The 20806-nt window shown below is 52.9% G+C and overlaps 3 protein-coding genes across 3 annotated transcripts; 2 read left to right on the forward strand and 1 right to left on the reverse strand.

Annotated features, from left to right (window-relative positions):
- Positions 1-2302: 2302 nt before the first annotated feature.
- Positions 2303-4263, reverse strand: H6S33_001655 (uncharacterized protein; the record flags this gene model as incomplete). The annotated part of the gene is made up of 2 exons (XM_044833007.1): positions 2303-3776; positions 3869-4263. The coding sequence occupies 2 exons, from the start codon at positions 4261-4263 to the stop codon at positions 2303-2305; spliced, it is 1869 nt and encodes a 622-aa protein (XP_044693716.1).
- A 359-nt stretch (positions 4264-4622) lies between these two features.
- On the forward strand, positions 4623-9208 carry H6S33_001656 (uncharacterized protein; the record flags this gene model as incomplete). Its single annotated transcript, XM_044833008.1, has 5 exons — positions 4623-4991; positions 5066-8071; positions 8141-8486; positions 8601-9046; positions 9122-9208. The coding sequence occupies 5 exons, from the start codon at positions 4623-4625 to the stop codon at positions 9206-9208; spliced, it is 4254 nt and encodes a 1417-aa protein (XP_044693717.1).
- A 6010-nt stretch (positions 9209-15218) lies between these two features.
- On the forward strand, positions 15219-16458 carry H6S33_001657 (uncharacterized protein; the record flags this gene model as incomplete). Its single annotated transcript, XM_044833009.1, has 2 exons — positions 15219-15312; positions 15365-16458. The coding sequence occupies 2 exons, from the start codon at positions 15219-15221 to the stop codon at positions 16456-16458; spliced, it is 1188 nt and encodes a 395-aa protein (XP_044693718.1).
- Between the last annotated feature and the right edge of the window lie 4348 nt (positions 16459-20806).

Below are 20806 nucleotides of genomic sequence, written 5' to 3' on the forward strand. Positions count from 1 at the left end.
ACTGGGTGGGAAGGAGCAGAGCGGGATGCCTCTCCTTTTTGTTGCTCTTACCTTGGAACGGGATTATCTACCCATGGCCAGCTCTCGCAGTTGCCCACCGCCTCCGGTAGTAGAGGCTCATATAAAACTTGGAATAACAGTCAGGTCAAGCCATCGTTATAGTACTTCCTCCTTCTTACTTTCCAGCTCCAATACTTCTATCCCCGGTGCAGTAATTGCCCGCCTACCATCATTAGCCAACTCTCGTAGTTCTCTCAGCTGAGAAGAATAATTGATATCCTCATACTACTCTAATTACATGTAATACCAGGCATGCCAGTGTCATCTTTGCAGTCTGCTCCCAATTACGTTATGCATACATCTACATACATGTATGTACCTGCGAGTGTTTGCGCTACTGGTCGGTTGTGTAACGTCTCCAACTAACAGAAACTGCCTTGCAACCTGGCGGGGCAAAACACGAGGCTACCTAATCATACTAGTACTACAGTTGTTCCTGGCAATATAGTGGTAAACCTGTCTCGATAGCGAACCCCGCCATTTCCAGGTGGTAGTCAGCCAAGGCAAAAAGGTCGGGTGCGTACTAGTAATATTTGCTTCTTTTTCATCCCAAAAGAGAGATATTGCATACCCGCAAGGTATACAGCGCGAGGTAAAAATTATTGTAGAAGTATGGGAAGAGTCTTGGTGGCCGAGTCAGCCGCCTAAACCCTGTTTTTATACCCCTGTTTCTACAATGATTCTACCTCTCGCTGTATTGCGCATGGTAGCTGTACATCGGCTGTGGGGTGAATGTTGCTCTCATCTTTGATCTGAGGGCCAATTGTAATGGTACGTATTTGATAGCGCAATTATGTCTTGGTATTTAGTTTTCTGTTCCGGCACTGGTTTCTGTGTCTTCTGCATACAGCGAAAGCTTTCTATAATAGTACGCTCGGGACCGGAAGACTCTACCCTTATAGGGAAGTTACATGTACCTTTTCAGGGGAGAAAAGAATTTTTTTCAATACAAAGACATGATCTGTGAACCATGAACCCCGGACCCCGTCAAAAAGAAAGTGTTTAGTTTGATTCCCTCGAGCCGAGCCCCAGTCTTATAATCCCAGTATTATATCTCACTTTTTTAAATCATGATACAAAAAAAAAAAAAAAAAAGCTCTGAACCCTAACCCAACGCTTTTTAGAAGGGCACCCCCCCACCCCCCCCCCCCCCCCAAAGCAAAAATATCTTCGATAATACTATTATAAGGGTATTCTTATCCCCTTAGGCCGTCGCGTCAGGCCCGATATAAATGGGGGGGGATCACTATATAGCCGCATATAGCAGGTGTGATATGTTGAACGCCCAAAAAGGCTCATAGTGTCACGGTGAGGTCGTGGGAGGCGGTACCAAACACCGCCAGTCGATCATAGAGTTCATAGTATCATATTTGCCTGCTTTGTTCGGCGGCTAGTGATCCCTATTTACGTCGGGCCTGAGGGTCTAAGGGATAGCGGATTTTACCCTTCTTTCCTAGTAAAAAGAAAAAGAGAAAGGGGGGGGCGGGGGGCGGAAACCGGTAGATATTAAAGATTAATTACCCTTATTTATATATATGCAGTAGCCTTATAGCTATCGCAAGCTTTCGCTGTACTCAGATCTCGGGCATTCGTGCAGTGCACGTGGCGTCTAGACCGTCTACTGCAGATCATGCAGCTTACTGATAATCAGAGGGGTATGGAACAGACGCAGGACACCTTTGAGTGCTACCGCAATACGAGGGATAACGCTCGTGTGTCTTTAAAGACAACGCCTATTATTGACCTCTAGCTCAGCGTCATCATGCCGCAAGCAACAGTTGGTGCTTCTCAATCATGACGCATCACTCGGTCCCTTGAGCGCGGCCGAGTGATCGTACATGATGCGCAGACACTGCTGACTCCTCTTGGCAACAAAAATTTGCTCGTTGAATGTTGATGTTACTGGCCGGTATCATTACTCACAAAAAAAAAAAAAAAAAAAAAAAGCTCAACGCGCGTTTTGTAATAGAAAGGGTCTTCATTATATGGCCCCTTTATACAGAAAAGGTTATTGAGTGTTTTTTAATAAACCTCGATATGCATAGCTAGCACGCAGCATTATCCCACGCCACCACGCCTCCACCAAACCATTGCAAGCGCGCACGGGTTTCAAACGGCTGCGACGCAAAAGCGTCTACAAGAGAATCTGTGCTGTCAAATATCTCCTAGCTCCCTTCTCATAAGTATTTCTTTCCCTTCATTACTACCAGTGAATCGGTCTTTTTTTTCTTCCCCCTACGTACTACTTCATTCTCTCGCCGCCAATCTCCCTATTTCCCCCCTTTCCTTTCTCCTGGTCGCCCCCCTCGTCCCGCGGTAAGCTCATGCCCATCCGCGCCAGCAGATTTCCGCCGGGGCCCGCCAGCCCGCCTTGGCCCTTGAAGCTCTCCAGCATGTTGGCGGCCAGGGTATAATCGATATCCACCTCTCCCTCTTCCTCATCCTCGTCACCACTGTCGCCAACCTCTTTAATCCGCCGCTTTGGCAGCGCCGTCTCCAGCGCCCCCGCCTCCCGCAGCTCCGCCTCAACCTGCCTCATGACCTTCCTAATCTCCGCCTCCTCATCCGCCCCCTCCTCCTCGCCCTCCAGCGTCGACACCGGCATGCCCATCATCTCCCTCATCATCCTCTCAAACTCCCGCTCATCAAACGACACCTCTCTATCCTCCTCCCCCTCCTCCTCCTCATCCTCATCATCATCATCATCCCCCGAATTCAGCTCATCATCAACATCCATATCATCCCCCACCTCCGCGCCCTCAACCCCGGCCTCATCATCATTCAAGAACGCTTCGAACCGCTCCACCATCCGCCGCAGGTTCTCCTCCGCCCCCTTGTCCCCCCACCCGGATTCGTTCTGCGTCCCCTTGTGCCCCGGCCGCCCCTGCAGCGTCTGCTCGAACTGCGCGTAATCGACGTCCAGCCACGCCTCGTCGTCCACTGGCTTCGGCCATGCGGCGATCTCGGCGTCGGTTGGTAGCGCCGCCCCCGCAGCTAGATGCGAACGGACGGTGGCCACGGTGCGCTGCCGCGACGGCGAGGAGAGCTGTGGCGCGGACGCGTCGTGCAGGAGCATCTCGAAGCCGCAGGCCAGCTTCATCCCCACATCCGCTGCGCTGTCGCCGGGGCGCGCTGCGAAGCCGGCGCTGGGCGGCGGCTGGAACTCCTGCCCTTTGAGCTGCGCGTAGAGCGTTTTCGTGAACTGCGTGGAGACGGTGACGTCGTCGGCGCCCGGGCGGAAGTGGTGCATGGTGGAGAGGGCCTTGAGGCTGATGGGGTCGCGGAGGTAGAAGGCCTCGACGGCGGCGGCGACGGCGGCCGGGTGCGCGTGCAGGAGGGCCGCGAGGGGGCGGGGGAGGGTTGTGAGCGCGTGGTGGGCGTTGCGCGCGGCGGCGGCGGGGTAGCGCGTGGTGCGGTAGAAGGATTCCTCTTCGACGAGGCGGATGCGCGTTAGTGTTGGGGGGGGCGGGGTGGTGGTGGTGTAGTGGTGGAGGGTGGAGAGGGCGTCGGCGAGGGGGAGGGGGCGGGAGATGGGCGCTGTGCGCGGGGTGGTGGTGGGGGTGGTGGGGGGAGGGGGAGGTACGGCGGTGAGGGGGATTATGTGGAGGTGCGTGGAGTTGATCCAGACGCGGTGGTCGGCGATCTCGGGGTTGAGCCATTTGGGGAGGGCGTTGGCCGCCTCGATGAGCAGGAATTCGCCGTCGGTGTCGTAGACTCTGGAAAGTAGATTACATTAGAGCCCGTACTCCAGCTACGATCTCTCTCCCCCAAAAAGGCTGTGAATAATACTGGTGTAGAATGTCATTACCGTATCCACAGATCCGCAAACCGCCCACTCATCTCCCGCAGCATCCACACCACAAACCACTCGTCGCCCACGGCATCCCCATACTCCGTGCGCCCCTGCAGGCACCACGTCCCGGCCCTCTCCTTCAGCTCGAGCCCGAACGCCTCGCGCTGCCAGATGTAGCCCTCTGACCATTTAGCCGCGAGCTCTTCTGCGAGCACCTTCACAGCTTCGAGCCGCTTCTTCGCGGCAGCAGCGTCGGCGATGGCGGGCACGAAGAGGGCGTACTCCATGCAGTCGTCCGGCAGCGTGCGGTGGGGGATGCCCTGGAAGGTGCCGAAGCCGGGGGCGAAGGGGTCGGGGGAGTCGGGGGAGTCGGGGGAGTCGGGGGAGTCGGGGGAGTCGGGGGAGTCCATTCGTGGTTGGTTGCGGTGGGAAATCAGAGGAATCAGCTGCATCTCCGGAGGTGACGTCGAGCGCTAGGATGATAGTTCGATAAACGTTTACCCGGCCTTGCCCTGCGTCATGGCGGGGGAGGGGAAGGAATTGGCTTGGCGTGCGGTTGCGCCAAAGAAAAAAACCGAGAGAGGAGAGGAGAGGAGTCAGAGCTCTGATCAACCGCAACATAAAACACCTTTCCCCGCAATCCACACCCACCTCAATTCCCCCCCCAATTATCCCCCCAATTATTCCCCCAATTATTCCCCCAATTCCTGCGAACCATTGAAGAAAAGAAATCGTACCCCCCCCCAATTGTACAGAGAGACAGACAACCATGACCACCCCGGACTCTCTCCCCGCGCGTCTCGCCCGCTGGGAAGAGCGCCTGCGCTCGCTCACCACGCCGTCGCTGCCAACGGACTATGTCCGCCCGGACCCGCCGCGCATCGTCGAGGCCGTGCACTCCGTGGCGGTGCCCGAGGGCGTGCGGCTCGCGCTGCTGCAGCTGGGCATCCTGGACGGGAGCAACCCCGTGCCGCCGTTCACGGTGCTGCTGGCGGCGTTTGCGGTGCTGGCGGCGCGGCTGACGGGCGATGAGGACATTGCGCTGGGCACGACGGCCGAGAGCAAGGAGCCGTTTGTGCTGCGGGTGGCGGTGACGCCCGCGACGACGTTTGTGGGGTTGTTGGCCGAGGTGAAGAAGGTTTGTGGCTGTCTACGCTGGGTCTTGAGGGGGGTTTATAGCATTTGCTGATTGGTGTGATGATTGTGTGATAGCTCGAGATGCAAGGCGCCGCCGACTCCGTCCCCTTCTCCGCCCTCACGGCCCACATCCAACAGGCAACAAAGTCCTCCACCCCGCCCTGCCTCTTCCACCTCTCGCTCTACCACGCCCCCGACGCCCCCAGCCAGCAGTTCCTCTCCACCCACGCCAGCACCACCGACCTGTCCATCTTCGTCGAGCTCTCCGCGCCCGCTGCCGCCGCCGCCGCCTCCTCCGCCTCCCTCCGCTCCGTCCCGCAGGTGCCCGAAATCGCCCTCAGCGCCCACTACAACCAGCTCATGTTCTCCACCAAGCGCATCTCCTTCCTCCTCGCGCAGCTCCTGCAGATCGTGCAAGTCGGCGCCAAGAACCCCGAGATCGCCGTGTCCTCCATCCCCCTGCAGACGCCCGAGCAGGCCAAGATCCTCCCCGACCCGCGCAAGGACCTGCACTGGGGCGCCTTCCGCGGCGCCATCCACGACATCTTCAGCGCGAACGCCAGGAAGCACCCCGAGCGCGAGTGCGTCGTCGAGACGGGGGGCATCTATGACGCCGGGAGCAAGACGAGGGTCTTCACGTACAGGCACATCGACGAGGCGTCCAACATCCTGGCCCACCACTTTGTGGCCAGCGGTGTGAAGCGCGGGGACGTGGTCATGGTGTATGCGCACCGCGGCGTGGACCTGGTGGTGGCCGTCATGGGCGTGCTCAAGGCCGGCGCGACGTTCTCGGTCATTGATCCGGCGTATCCGCCCGCGAGGCAGAACATATATCTGCAGGTTGCGCAGCCGCGCGCGTTGGTGGTTATCAAGAAGGCGGGGACGCTGAGCGCTCTTGTCCGCGACTATCTTTCGAACGAGCTGGATATCCTGACGGAGGTCCCGGCCCTGGCGATTCAAGATGATGGCACGCTGGTTGGAGGGGAGGTCGGCGGGAAGGACGTCCTGGCCGAGCAGGTTGCGCTCAAGGAGAAGGGCACCGGCGTTATCGTGGGCCCCGACTCTACACCGACTCTGTCATTCACCTCCGGGTCTGAGGGCATCCCCAAGGGTGTTCGAGGGCGCCACTTCTCACTCACCTACTACTTCCCCTGGATGGCCGAGACGTTCGGGCTCTCCGAGAACGACCGCTTCACCATGCTCTCCGGCATCGCCCACGACCCCATCCAGCGCGACATCTTCACGCCGCTCTTCCTCGGCGCGCGCCTCCTCGTCCCCACCGCCGACGACATCGGCACGCCCGGCCGCCTCGCCGAATGGATGGCGGACCACGGCGCCACCATCACACACCTCACACCGGCCATGGGGCAGCTCCTCTCCGCGCAGGCCACGCGCGCCATCCCCTCGCTGCACCACGCCTTCTTCGTCGGCGACGTGCTCACCAAGCGCGACTGCCTGCGGCTGCAATCCCTCGCCCGCAACGTGGCCGTGGTCAACATGTACGGCACGACCGAGACGCAGCGCGCGGTGTCCTACTTCGAGGTGCCGTCGCTCACCGCCGACGCCACCTTCTCGCACAGCCAGAAGGACGTGGTCCCCGCGGGCACGGGCATGCTCGACGTGCAGCTGCTCGTCGTCAACCGCCACGACCGCACGCAGATCTGCGGCGTCGGCGAGATCGGCGAGATCTATGTCCGCGCCGGAGGGCTCGCCGAGGGATACCTCAAGCTGCCGGACATGACGGCGACAAAGTTCATCCGCAACTGGTACCTGCCCGACGACGACCACTACTGGGCCGCGCAGGCCGCCGAGGACGGCGGGGAGAGGTGGCGAGAGTTCTACCAGGGCCCGAGAGACAGGATGTATCGGACCGGCGACCTGGGGAGGTATCTGCCGGACGGCAACGTGGAGTGCTCCGGCCGCGCCGACGACCAGGTCAAGATCCGCGGCTTCCGCATCGAGCTCGGCGAGATCGACACCCACCTCAGCCAGCACCCGCTCGTGCGCGAAAACGTCACGCTCGTCCGCCGCGACAAGGACGAAGAGCCCACGCTCGTCTCGTACATCGTGCCGCTGCAGTCCGACACTCTCGCCACACTCCTGTCCGCCGCCGAAGACAGCGGCGACGGCGACGGCGACGACGAGATCGTCAGGGGGCTGCGCAAATACCGCAAGCTCATCCGCGACATCAAGACACACCTCAAGGCGCGCCTGCCCGCGTACGCCGTGCCCAGCGTCGTGGTGCCACTGAGTAGGCTGCCGCTCAACCCGAACGGCAAGATCGACAAGCCGGCGCTGCCCTTCCCGGACACGGCGCAGCTGGCGGCGGCGGCGGCGCAGCAGCAGCAGGGCGGCGGCGGCGCGGAGGCGGCGGCGGAGGCGGCGCTGACGGAGACGCAGCGGGGGCTGCGCGGCATCTGGCAGGGGCTGCTGCCGCACTCGGCGGAGGCCATTGGCGCGGCGTCGAACTTCTTTGATGTGGGCGGCCACTCGATCCTGGCGACGAGGATGATCTTTGAGGTGCGCAAGAGGTTTGTCACGGAGGTGGGGCTGGGCGCGGTGTTTCGGTATCCGACGCTGGGGGCGCTGGCGGGCGAGATTGAGCGGCTGAAGGGGCATGGGGAGCTGGCGATTCAGCAGCTGGCCGGGGGCGGCGAGGAGGGCGAGGAGGAGGAGGAGGAGGGCAAGGAGAAGAAGGAGAAGGATTATGCGAGGGATGCGAGGGAGCTGGCGAAGGGCCTGCCGGAGAGGTTTGAGACGCTGGGGAAGCCGCAGCCGGGCGCGACGGTGTTCTTGACTGGTGCTACTGGGTTTCTGGGGGTTTACCTGCTGAGGGATCTATTAAGCAGGAGGAATCCGGGGGTTAAGAAGGTCTTCCTACACGTGCGCGCGGGCGACAAGGAGAAGGCGCTGGAGCGTGTCCGGTCCAGCTCGCAGGCGTACGGCGTGTGGGACGAGGCCTGGGTGCCGCGCATCGAGTGCGTGACGGGCGAGCTCGGGAGCGAGAAACTCGGCGTCTCAGAGGGCGAGTGGAAGACGCTGGTGGACGAGGTGGATGTGGTGATCCATAACGGCGCCCAAGTACATCCCTCCCCCCCCCCTCTTCCTTCTATTGCCTTTTGGCTCTACTCTTGCTAACAGCGGTTATAGGTCCACTGGGTCTACCCATACTCCAAGCTGCGCCCGGCGAACGTCACGGGCACCGTCGACGCGCTGCTGCTCTGCGCGGCGGGCAGGCCGAAGAGCTTTGCGTTTGTGTCGTCGACGTCGGTGCTGGATAGCGACCATTATGTGCTCCTCTCGGACGCGATCATGGAGAAGGGTGGGTCGGGCGTGCCGGAGAGCGATGATCTTGAGGGCTCGGCGGGCGATCTGGGGACGGGCTATGGGCAGAGTAAGTGGGCGGGTGAATATCTCGTTCGCGAGGCCGGCAGGAGGGGGCTTAGTGGGTGTGTGGTCAGGCCTGGGTATGTGGTTGGCGATTCGAAGACGGGAGGTTCGTGTTCCCTTTCTCTTTCCGTTGGTCATAGACTATCACTCGCCCGTCAATGATCGATTAGTTGATTACCGATTATCTAACTAACCCCCCCCCCCCCCCCGGGGCCCACAGTAACCAACACCGACGACTTCCTCATCCGCATGCTCAAAGGCTGCGCGCAACTGGGCCAAATGCCCAACATCCACAACACCGTCAACATGGTGCCCGTCGACCACGTCGCGCGCGTCGTCACCGCCTGCGCCTTCCACCCTCCCGCCACCCCGCTCCCCGTCGCGCACGTGACGTCCCACCCGCGACTGCGCTTCAACGAGTTCCTGGGCACGCTCGCCACCTACGGGTACGATGTGGCCACGGTCGACTATGTCCCCTGGCGCGTGGCGCTCGAGGCGTGGGTCGTGGGCGGGAGCGCGGATAATGCGCTGTTCCCGCTGCTGCATTTCGTGTTGGATAATCTGCCGAATACGACGAAGGCGCCGGAGCTGGACGATGCGAATGCGGTGAGCGCGCTGAGGGAGGATGCGGCGTGGACGGGGGAGGATAGGAGTGGGGGTGCGGGCGTGAGTGTGGAGTTGATGGGCGTTTATTTGGCGTATCTTGTTGCGCTGGGATTCTTGCCGGCGCCGACTGGAAAGGGGGAGAGGGTGCTGCCGGAGGTGGTGCTGAGTGAGACGCAGAAGAGGAGTCTGGGGACGGTCGGGGGGAGGGGCGCGATGGTGTAGATTTAGAGGGGGATATCCGGAAATCGTGTATCGTTTCTTATCTTGTGTCTTCGGCTTAGATAGGTAGCTAGCAGTGAAAATAAAAAAAAAAAAACCTGGGATTGGGTTTCTTGGGTTTGTGCGGGTTGTGATTTGTTGATTTAGCTGCTGTATTCGCCCATCATATATCTAGTGTTTTTTTTTTTTTTGCCCATCATATATCTAGAGTGTTTTTTGCCCACCGTAGATTTCTTTCTCATGCTCACGGCGGACTCCCACTCGCCCGTAGCAATGAAAAGTTTACTTGATAGCTCATACTGAAATAACCCTACCAACCTATGACATTCGTAGTGGTAGTAATTCTCTACAATGACCCCGGCCTCCCCAACATCAACTACGTAGGTATCGCCGGTTGGGACCGGACACACACACCGCCTACCTTTCGACCCAAAAGATCAATTAACTAAGCTGTAAAGTCGCTATATCGGCGCCAGCATGAGCGGCTGTGCACTGTTTGGTTTGGGGGGGGTAGGGAGCTACGGTTTATTTGTAAGGGGCCAATGATCATGGCGACGCGAGTGAGGGTCCAATGATCACGGAGCCCGGGTGCAATGCCAGACCGCCACTATCACTACTAGTACACTGCTATAGGGCCAGTGATTACAGAACCCAGTTTGCAAAAAAAAAAAAAAAAAAAAAAAAAAAAAACTAGTGCACGGATCGCCAGGAGAAATGATAGTGTAGTATCCAGTCCTTGACCTTGCCAGTAGTTATCAATTTAAAGAGTGCTGTCATTTCTCTCCGAGTTGGGTGATGTAATCAAAGACTAATTGCATAGTACTGAAATTGGCGGGAAATCATGTGAATTTATGGGATATATATATATATATATATATTCCCCCAGTCACCATACCTGATACTGAGATTTGGTAGGGCGGGTATATGACTCCCGCAATCCGATCTCAGTATTAGGAAAAAGGAACTTTTTTTTTTTTTGATGTTTGAAATGAATACTTATGAATAGAGGCTAAAATAACTGTGGAAGCATGCAAAATTGTCATATATACTCGTCAGTCACAACTTTCAATGATTCTTGGTATTACTGGATATGTAAACTGCAAATTATTAATCTGTATTCTTTTGTAAAAAAAACTAGGTTTCGTTGCATCTTCTGATAATATTGACCAGTTGGATCGGCACTCGGTGTAATTGACCATCAATCAGCCTAAATCAGGTGCTGAAATTTTTGTAACGGGGGTCTCTTCTAAGAGAAAATAGAATAAGATAGAATAGAGATGGCCGTGCATGATAGACAATCAAGTTGCAGATTATTCAAAGATACTATCACTAGAACTCAATAATCTTTAAGGGCTCTGCTACCGATAAGAACTTGGTTTTTCTTTTTGATGAAGACTCAGGAGAACAGGACTGAAGGGCGGGAATGAACCTGAGTACTTATACTCTGAAGGCTTCTATTCTCTGCTCCTTCCTCCTTACTAAATTCCGGGGAAGCCTTTCTTCGGTGCCAGAAACAATACCACCGCTACCCCGCTTGTAACGGGGGTCCTTTCTAAGAGAAATAGAATTGGATAGAATAGAGACGGCCGTGCAAGATAGACAATCAGGTTGCAGATTATTCAAAGATACTATCGCTAGAACTCAATAATCTTTAAGGGCTCTGCTACCGATAAGAACTTGGTTTTTCTTCTGATGAAGACTGGAGAGAACAGGACTGAAGGGCAAGAATGAACCTGAGTACTTATACTCCGAAGGCCTCTATTCTCTGCTCCTAACTCCTTACTAAGTTCCGGTGGGCCTTCCCTCAGTACCGGAAACAATACCACCGCTACCCCGCTTTTCTCTAAGCGTCAGCAGGTGTTTCCGATACCCAAGGCAACCACCCTTAGTCAAAAGCCTTTATAACACCTGCAGCCTTGGTTGCCACACAACCGAGGACCTGCATGAATGAGCTGCCGCTCAGGTGTAAGCTTAATCATTGCTGTAGAGCTTTCGCTTATTGTAGACTTCCCTAGCATAGTCCCTGCCCTTCGGTGGACTTACAATGCTCAGAGGATACAGTGGATCACCGGACAATCAGAGCTTCACTCTGGCCGGTCTTCTAGACACTGGCGAGGCATAGACTCGTCAGTCATTGCTCCCATGAATAGATCCCCTCCCTAGCGCCCGGAATGTAGTTACTCTAACAGCTGGTAGCTAACCACACTGCCGGTACTTGCATATCACCGTGCAACTGGCTTCTAACAATAACTCTCAGCATGTAACCGGGCCCTGCGTGTACTCATACACCAGACAGTTGAAATGGCTCCGTTACACCGCTTTTCTCTAAGCGTCAGCAGGTGTTTCCGATACCCAAGGCAACCACCCTTAGTCAAAGCTTTTTTAATAAATCCAGCCTTGGTTGTCATACAACCGGGGCCTGCATGAATGAGCTACCGCTCAGGTGTAAGCTTAATCATTGCTGTAGAGCTTTCGCTTATTGTAGACTTCCCTAGCATAGTCCCTGCCCTTTCGGCGGACTTGCAATGCTCAGAGAATATGAAGGATCACTGGGCAATCAGAGCTTCACTCTGGCCGGCCTTCTAGTCACTGGTGAGACATAGACTCGTCAGTCATTGCTCCTATGAATAGATTCCCTTCCTAGTGCCCGGAATGTAGTTACTCTAACAGCTGATAGCTAACCACACTGCCGGTACTTGCATATCACCATGCAACTGGCTTCTAACAATAACTCTCAGCATGTAACTGGGCCCTGTGTGTACTCATACACCAGACAGTTGAAATGGCTCCGTTACAGTTTCGGGTTTCAGATTTGGTTTCTGTTTTATTCTTTTGGTTTCTTTGGTTCAAGTGGTACAGATTAGTCGTCGGAATTTCTTTGGGACTTACATAAGATGCTCGCCCTCCACTGTTGTAGTTTTTCTTTCTTTCTTCTTTACGCAATGTCTTCTTTCATTCCTGTACCTGTTAGAACAATACTATTGTCTCTCCTTGCTTGAGACTCTTCTGTTGTTTCCGAACATACTGATCTAGCCCGATCCACAGATCGACTGAGACCATCTCGGGATCCAAGTCCTAGTTTTTTCCCAGCCGCATGCATCTCGAGCTCGAATGTATTCCGAGTCAATCCCTGCCCCACCACGCTCCATTAGAACTATGTATCCTGCAGCTGATAGCAGCTCTCTCTCGACAACACCCGCTGGACCCTTGATTTAGATGACCACTATATAGGTCTCAAAACAAGCTCATGATCGATATGCATCTGAAACCGCTATGAAGACTCAAATCTAGAATCGAATACTCCCAAGATGAAATCAGACGATCCCCATTAGTAATGGAGGTGTTTGGGTCAATGATTCGACAGCATATGTAATTCAATTGGCTACCCATATCACAACGCGCAAGTACCGAACACCAAACGCCAACCACAACCAAACTGTATTCGAGCGCGATCCTCTCTACCGCTAATCCTTCTCCACAGCTCAATGAAGTAGTCTCGGCCCTCTGGCTCAAACCGGGTCGTAAAATAAACCCAGTAAAAGGAGTATGCATCTGAAACTCTAGTCAGGCCCGGTGATAGATTTCATGTTACCATGAAAGAGCACCCTGAAGTTCAGCCTTAATCTCAACAGCGTCATTATGGAACCTTGCGTTAGGAATGAACTGGAGACGCTGACTCACTGGATCGTCTGAGGAATGTATATAGGTGCAATATGATCATTGGCATTACACGACACCGTACCTCCCCCAGACCGCAAAACCAAAACATCATGCGGCTCAGACTCGGCTTGCCGGTAACTCCTGATTATAGCCCGAATAAGATATCTAGACTTTTTAATCTTCACCGGGTCGCAAAATGGACTCATGATGTGGAATAGACGCCTGAAACTCCGATCAACCACGCATAGGCTTCGGGACATACCATAAAATTGCTGCAATCTAAAGAACATCACTGAGTGACTATCTCTTTACCACAAGTTAGCAGTTGAAATCAATCCACCGCCCAAACACCCCAAATCAGCACTCCAAGCACTAGCCGCAATCCAATCATTGACGCCGCACCACCGCACAACCCAACACCACCACCCAAGAAACGCGTGCGGCGCGGATCCGCCCTACCGGTAACTCTTCTTAATGGTCTATACACTGGTTCTGAACCCTCCCGCTCTCGCCGGGTCACGAAATAGGGTCATGGCGGATACGCGTGTGAAGACCCGGCCGGGAGTTAGGTATGACATAAACGTTAGGATATTTTAAATAGGGCGGGGGTACTTGAGATAATATACTCAGTGTAGAGTGCTATTATAAGACGATGATGTAGACCTTGATAGAGTGCGGGAGGGTGCGGGAGGGTGCGGGAGGGTGCGGGAGGGCGCCTGCGTTGTGAAACCCCCCGCGCCCTCCTCCCCCGCGCTCCCGCATCAAGGTGGAGTAACTCGAATCTCCAAAGTATAGTAGGTGGGGAAGAAGACCTCTTATAGTTTAGATCTATTTACGGCTTTTTCAAGACCAAAAGTAGAATTAGTCAACAGCTTTCGCCAACGAGCCAAAACCCATATATCACCCGACCGAGCCCCAGGACGCAAATCAGTCCCGCCGACCCCGCCGCACGACCCGACTAGAATCAGAGTGTCAAGAACCCATCTGTAGAGTATAAAGAGCGATTACCGGCAGCGCGAGCATCGGTCGCATGCGTTTTCAAATTTGATACCTGGCCGCGGTAGAGAGGGCCCGCCGGTCGTGTGCGCGGTTACCACAAATCCAACCCGATATCAAGAGGAAAATACCGGCAGTGAGCCCAATATCTCCAGATATCAGTGAATTCAAGGCCGCCTGGGGAATCGAGAGATTGTTGGTGTAATCATGAATGATCACTCGTTGCCTTCAAAACCGATTTAGATGTCAATGATACCCGGGCCGGTTTATGGAGTGATAGTACTAGTTGGTCCCATGCTTAAGTTACAGTATCTCTTGATACCTGCTATTTCTACTCGTGTTCTTTCTATTGTGACTCGTGTATCATGTGCCCCTAAGTATAATTATGGCGCGGCCTACTCGCGCTGCCGGATTGAAGCCGCTCAGACAAAAAAGGTAATTGATCTGAGCACTGCAAAAACGTGAGCTCTTATTGGCTGCCAGATCACTCATCACAGTTCTTTGAGCGGCTTCAAACCGGCCGCGCGAGTAGATATCATCGGTATTGCCTTTTGTTGGTATTGTCGATCTATCGAAAACCATTATTCCAAAACCTAGTGGCCATATGCAGCACGTCTGTTTACACCGACAGTCAAACCAAACAGTTTGCGTCCTCGTGAGCGACACCTTCACTGTGATCGGTGTGGCGAGATAATCACAAGGAGTGTAGGACAAAAGACCTAGATTGACGTGACGCATACACGGGACATACATATCGCCCCAGTGAGGAACGATGTCATCTCTTGGACCTCAAGTAGAATCACTGCATGATCTCGTTTTTATGTACAGTATCCGGTAGAATTATTGCGAAAGTCAGAACTAAAAGGGTGGGTTTCTTGGCCCGTGCTCACTGCAAAAATTCCTTGAGGGCCAATGGGACTATCGGGTCACGGAAAACCCACTTTCGCATTAATTCTACCACAATCTGTATGTACCACGATACACTATGCACCTCTCGCCCCGCACGCGCCGGCAGTGAGGTGACCTTAAGTCCGATCCTTCTTTCTTCTGGAATAAATGGAATGCCTTTCACGAAAAGACTCTGACAGGGCCCGGAGTCTTCACGGTGAGTGAGACTTATTCGAGAGTATCAAAGCAAGTAAAAAAGTTCTGCACCCGAAGTCTGGCTTTCAGGACGATTGGGATTGGTTCGGACTGGATGCGGACTGGGTCGGCACCGCTTGGGAATGGAGTGATTGAGGGTGAAAGTCGGGGAGGGTCTCTGGATTACAGTGATCCAGCCGTTAGGCTGGCTTTCACCTTAGCCTTGGGGCTAGTCAATCTCCGGAGGTTACATCACTTTTGGCGCATTTTCAACATGTTCACAACCAAACCTCAGGTTGATCTCCTCGACGCTCACAACCTATTATCAATCACCATCAACCAAGATGTCACATCCATTTATGTTCCCTGTGAGTACATCTTCTACCTAATTTGATATTAATTCTAATAAAATAAAGCTAGATGATAGCTTCAACCTTGAACTAGATGAGGAAGAGGTAGCTCAAATGATACATGCTGCACAATACGCTGCAGCTCTCCCCAACTACACTCATGCGCCGAGATATACAGCTGCACTATCCCCAGCCGCAACGCCGCTGCCGAGAGATACAGCCGCATATCAGTCACTCTCCACAACAGCACCAGCCGCGAGCATTCAAGCCGCCGTTCAAGCCGCAACTGCGCCGCCGATAGACACAGCCGCGGGCACTCAAGCCGCAGCAGCCGCACCTATAGAGCTGCTTGATATGGGGCAGGAGGAGTTAGATACTGGTTCAAAAAGAAAAAAGAGAGTTTATCTGAAGGATCCCGAGGACCAGGCTCTATTGGTCCGTACCTGTGTAAAGCACTTTGAGGAGTATGTGAGGGGTCCTAGGGAGGAATACTGGAGCAACATGCGAGCTATATTCTGTGAGACTACTGGTATCGATCTAGTAGTTCAGGGCATGATGAAGAACTATGAGAAGGACAGGAGGGAGCGGGTCAAGCAGGACAAAGGGAAGAGCGGGGTGGCGAGGTCTGAGACCGATAAGGATCAAGCTCTGGATGTCTGGATTGAGTTGAAGGACTCATTGGAGATAGAAAAAAGCCGGAAAAAGAAATCTGAAGATGAAAGTTGTCGGGAAAGGGAAATTGTCAACAATGTCCGGGAGGATATGTGTAATGTTTTCGGGAAAAAAAGAGGTGCCCCAACTGATATGGAAGAACCAGAGAAGGCCAATAAACGACAGGCTGTGCGTGAGATTCTTCCTAAAGGGAATGCCAAAGTGGTTGATAACATCATCGCCATGAATCAAGAAGGTGACCGGGAGCTTCTTGATTCTATTAAGGACATAGAAAAGGAAAAAATGGAAAATTTTAACAGTAATTTCCGGCTTCTTCTAGAGAGTAGGAGTGGTAGTAGTGGGTCGGAACAGGCTGCTATCAGGGCTGAAGTTGCAGATTTACGATCTCATTTCAAGAGTGAGATTTTGGATATGCGGGAGGAGGCAAGGAAAAACCAAGGGGAGATGATGCAATTCCTTCGGGATAATTTGAGGAGGGCAAGTGATGCTTGATTTCTTATATGTAATTGGTTAGAAATTCTATTGTTCCCGTCCAAAGTACTCCCAAATTGTTGGCGGTAGACATCTAAATACATTTCCCGTAACTGAACCATTAAAGCATGTATGACAATTGGTAAATAAAACAGCGCAAAAGTAATATGAACCAACAGGAGACAGGCCAATCTTCATCTCATTCTTGTAGCCACAGAAGGACCACATATTCGCAATTTTTCCAAATCCCCACTCTGAAGATACCCGCATAGCAGCCATTCTTGTATTAAACTCAATCTCCCTGTCAGTCAAAGGTCTGTTTCTACCTGCCCGGTATGCTCCAATTATTCCATCTTCTAGATAATATGCAGCATCACCATAAATATATACACGGTCCCCATCACTATCATAACAATAAGATTTAATCTTATCTTGCAAGCCTGAAAGTCGTAACACACCCCAATCCCCTCTTTTCCCCTCCCAAGGGCCAGAAAGGCTGCTAATCAATCCATCTGGTGTAATTACAGCCTGCCAGACCATAGTGTGAATCTTTTTATACCCACTGTATAAAAGGCGTTGATCTGCCGTTTGAGAGCTTGGCCTGCAAATGGGTCGATGAGTTCCATCAATAAAACCCCAAATACAGCCAGAGGGTTCACCATGGTGATAGATCGCAGTACAATAGGTTGTGAGAACCTCTTGTGTAAGGCGTGCAGAATCCCAGAAGAGATGATCCTTAAATCTTGTATGTAGAAAGACACATACATCGTTGATCACTGTTGAACACCACCCAAATGCATGGCCAAAATATATCAGGAATTCTTTGTATCGGCTGGGCCAAGAAAGTCGGAATAATACTATGGAGAGAGCTGTGGTCGCAGAAGCCTTATAACGGTACCGGAAACGTGACTCAATCTCTAGTATTTCTGCAAGGATTATAATTTGTGTTTTATTGAATCGCAGGAATTCAAGGCACCAATTGTCATCGTGATCGTGGATGGAAAAGTTGAACTGTTCGTAGGTGATCTTTCTTTTGTTGTACCTCTCTTTTATTATCCCTAATGGGCCGGCTGCAAGAGATAATACACTGCATTTTTTCCGGCGAGAACGGTGGAAAAGTGGTAGGAATGTGCTCTCACGAGAGGGATCAAAAAAAAGTAGGAACTCTTCGGATTCCATCATATGAGTTCACTGTTAATACTACAAATCTACTGGCGATGTTGTAACTTCCTTCACCGCCACTTCAACTCACTGGAAGTACTTCCGTGGGCGGAACTAACATGTTACAATTAATCTACCCGGCAACAGCACCCCACTGAACGGCCTAACGCCTTTCCCCGAAGTCCAAACGAAAGCCAGACATCGGGTGCAGAACTTTTTTAGTAGACATATATATGAGTATTCCGATGATGCATCTATCCATGGTGGCCTAGAGTTAATCTAGGTGTCCGTATAAAAGAGGGCCAGAATCTCTGGCTTTCACTTATCCTCACCCCCACTTATCCTCACCCCTACCGCACCCCCACCTCATAGTCAGATCTTGTCCATCTTGCCCCACCGGAGGAAAGCAGAATCCAATTAGATGTTAACACCCAAATGTCATGCCCATAGAGCGTCATAACCGTATCCAAAACCTCGAGGAACATCAAAAAAAACTTGAGGCATCCAACTCTAGCCCTAGGCAACGGTGAGGCGAGGCAGCAAAGACAACCCGATCTATGTGGCCCACCCTAAGGCGCCACATGGAACATATCAAAAAATTACAGCTGTCCAGATCTCCTATGGCCGGTTTCCATCGACCATGATCAATAGAGAGCACGATGTAAAAGCCCAACTCTTCCAACTCGGAATATATTGAATTTTCGCGTCACATAGCTACACAAGGCTGTGAGGCAACGGCCAAAGTGACTAGTTACGAGTAGGCAGTCTAAAGATGAGATGAACGCCACCAGCTGGCTGCCAGGCAGGAAACTTATCGTTGGCACGCCATCAGTGCTACAGATTGTGGTAGAATTAATGCGAAAGTGGGTTTTCCGTGACCCGATAGTCCCATTGGCCCTCAAAGGAATTTTTGCAGTGAGCACGAGCCAAGAAACTCACCCTTTTAGTTCTGACTTTCGCAATAATTCTACCGGATACTGTAGATACTGACCCGGCACTGAGACGACTGTATCCTAGGCAATACCAGCTCTGGCAGCTAATTAGCCAGCTCTTTTTTACCCCGCCTTGGACCCTTGATACCACTCTAGCGTGTTTACTAGAGAATATATATTTATAGTTGCATGATGTCGCCACGACCTTATTTCCGTGGATATTATCCATATCCACGAGCCCCCAAAGCCCTCTGGACGAACAGCTAGTATCAAATGAGGAGTAAATTTTTGATTGGCGCGTTTTGCCTTTGCTTGCTGTCCAATAAAATTGCACCAATCTCCCAGTATCACTGTCGCGTCAATAAAATCTCAAGGCCCCACAAATTAACCAGCCCCAGGAAAAGATGAGTTTCCGCTGCGTTATATAGCAGTTGTGCGGCAATTCTGAAAACTCTGATAGATAACCAGCACTTTGCGCCTAGTCCAAACTTAACCCCGCCGTAATGGCTCTCGAGAACACAAAAACTTTTAGAAATGGCATAATTATCAGTCAAAGCCAAGCGTTGGTCTTCCATGAATCCCGCGCGGTGTCGGGTTTATTTGACTTTCAGCGGCTCGCCTGTCCAACCCCGCAACTTGATGCAATATCTCACAACTTGGTCATTGACCAGCCGCAGCCGCGCCCCCCGGGTCCCAAAGCCAAAACCGCATGCGGCCGCCCTCCGTCCCACCGGCGAAACCCCATTATCGCCCAGGCAGCGCCCACCGGCCATCCAGATCCGGTCGGGCCTCAAATCGGGCCAATATAACTGGTGGAATTCCGGAAACCCGGCCTCATACTATTCAAGATCGACATCGCCACAAGACGCAATGACCGCCAAACCGCCACAGCCACAATGATGGTGTAACTACGATTTTTAAGGCACCGAAACGCCATTGATGCGCGCCCCAGGGGCCGGCGATGGCGAGGGCGCTCGTAGATACTGCCCGGGAACGTATGATGTGTGTGCGCACCGGGCTCATCGGCGGCCCTGATCGTTGCAACGGAGCTGTAACTGGCACGTCACGGCGGCCTTGTGCGCACAGGAGACCAACACGAGCGACCCGTTGCTCTGATAGATACAGATTCCGGTAGAATTATTGCGAAAGTGGGTTCTCCGTGACCCGATAGTCCTATTGGCCCTTAAAAGATTTTTGCTACGAGCACTGGCCAACAAAATCCACTCTTTTAGCTCTGACTTTCGCAATAATTCTACCGGAAACTGTACATTATAACTTGACCAGATCTCTCGGTGCATGATGCGCGCCATGCGGAATGCGAATTCAAGATCTCCGATCAAGTGACGGTTGCCAGTAAGCTGTCAAAACTCTTTTTGTTTCAGGTACCTGTGAGTTAGTGGACCAATGAGCAGCCAGTACTAAATCTAGGACCGGTAAACACATGTATCCACTGGATGATAATATTTCCGTTGGTAAATCTCCTAGTGGTTGCCGCCTACATTGTAGATAGCCGCCTCGCGCTCGAGATTTTAGGGCTATCAAGGTGTTATAATTCCTATCGCAATAACAGTCACTGTTATAAAGGCAAAACACATTATTTGCACCCTGAGTACTCATGTAGAGAAGCGTTCCGCCTATTCTATCTCTTAGTTATGATCATCAGATATCACTCGCATAATCGGCATCGAGTGATTTAACATGATGTATTGACCGGGATGCGCGTGAACTGCGAAGCGGCTGAAGATATGAAAATCCTCAACTGCAATAGCCAAGGAAGCCCCCCTGGGGCTCAAATTTCCAGATCATTGCCAGCAGTCCACTTAATCAGAAGCAAAAACGTCGCGACACTCCATGATCCCACCCCAAATGACTAGTTCAGTCACCAGTAAAGTAGGGAGGAGTAAACAAATATTACATACCTTGAGTCCACGATCACCCTACATACCCCTCCAGTCATGACTGGTCCCTCCCAGCTAGAATAGAAGAGGTAGCTAGAAAGCCTCAACCCCCGGCGTCTAAAACCGCAACTGAAGCCCATAACCACAACCACCGCCGCCAAAATTAGGCTACTTGATCTTTTTCACGATCGCAAACTTCATGTCGCGCGCAAAGAGTTCGAAGCGCACCCCCCACTCATATCTTGTTTCTCCCACGATGATCGATAATTTGGGATCGACTTGGTCCGTCTCATACCATACTCAGCTAATTCCATCGACCCCAGCCAGCATCGCACAGGCCTGCTCTGCCACCCCTCATGCATCCCTCCCCAAATTTCG

This window comes from Morchella sextelata (assembly GCF_020137385.1).
Source record: "Morchella sextelata strain SCLS chromosome Unknown scls_11, whole genome shotgun sequence".
Lineage (NCBI taxonomy): Eukaryota > Fungi > Ascomycota > Pezizomycetes > Pezizales > Morchellaceae > Morchella > Morchella sextelata.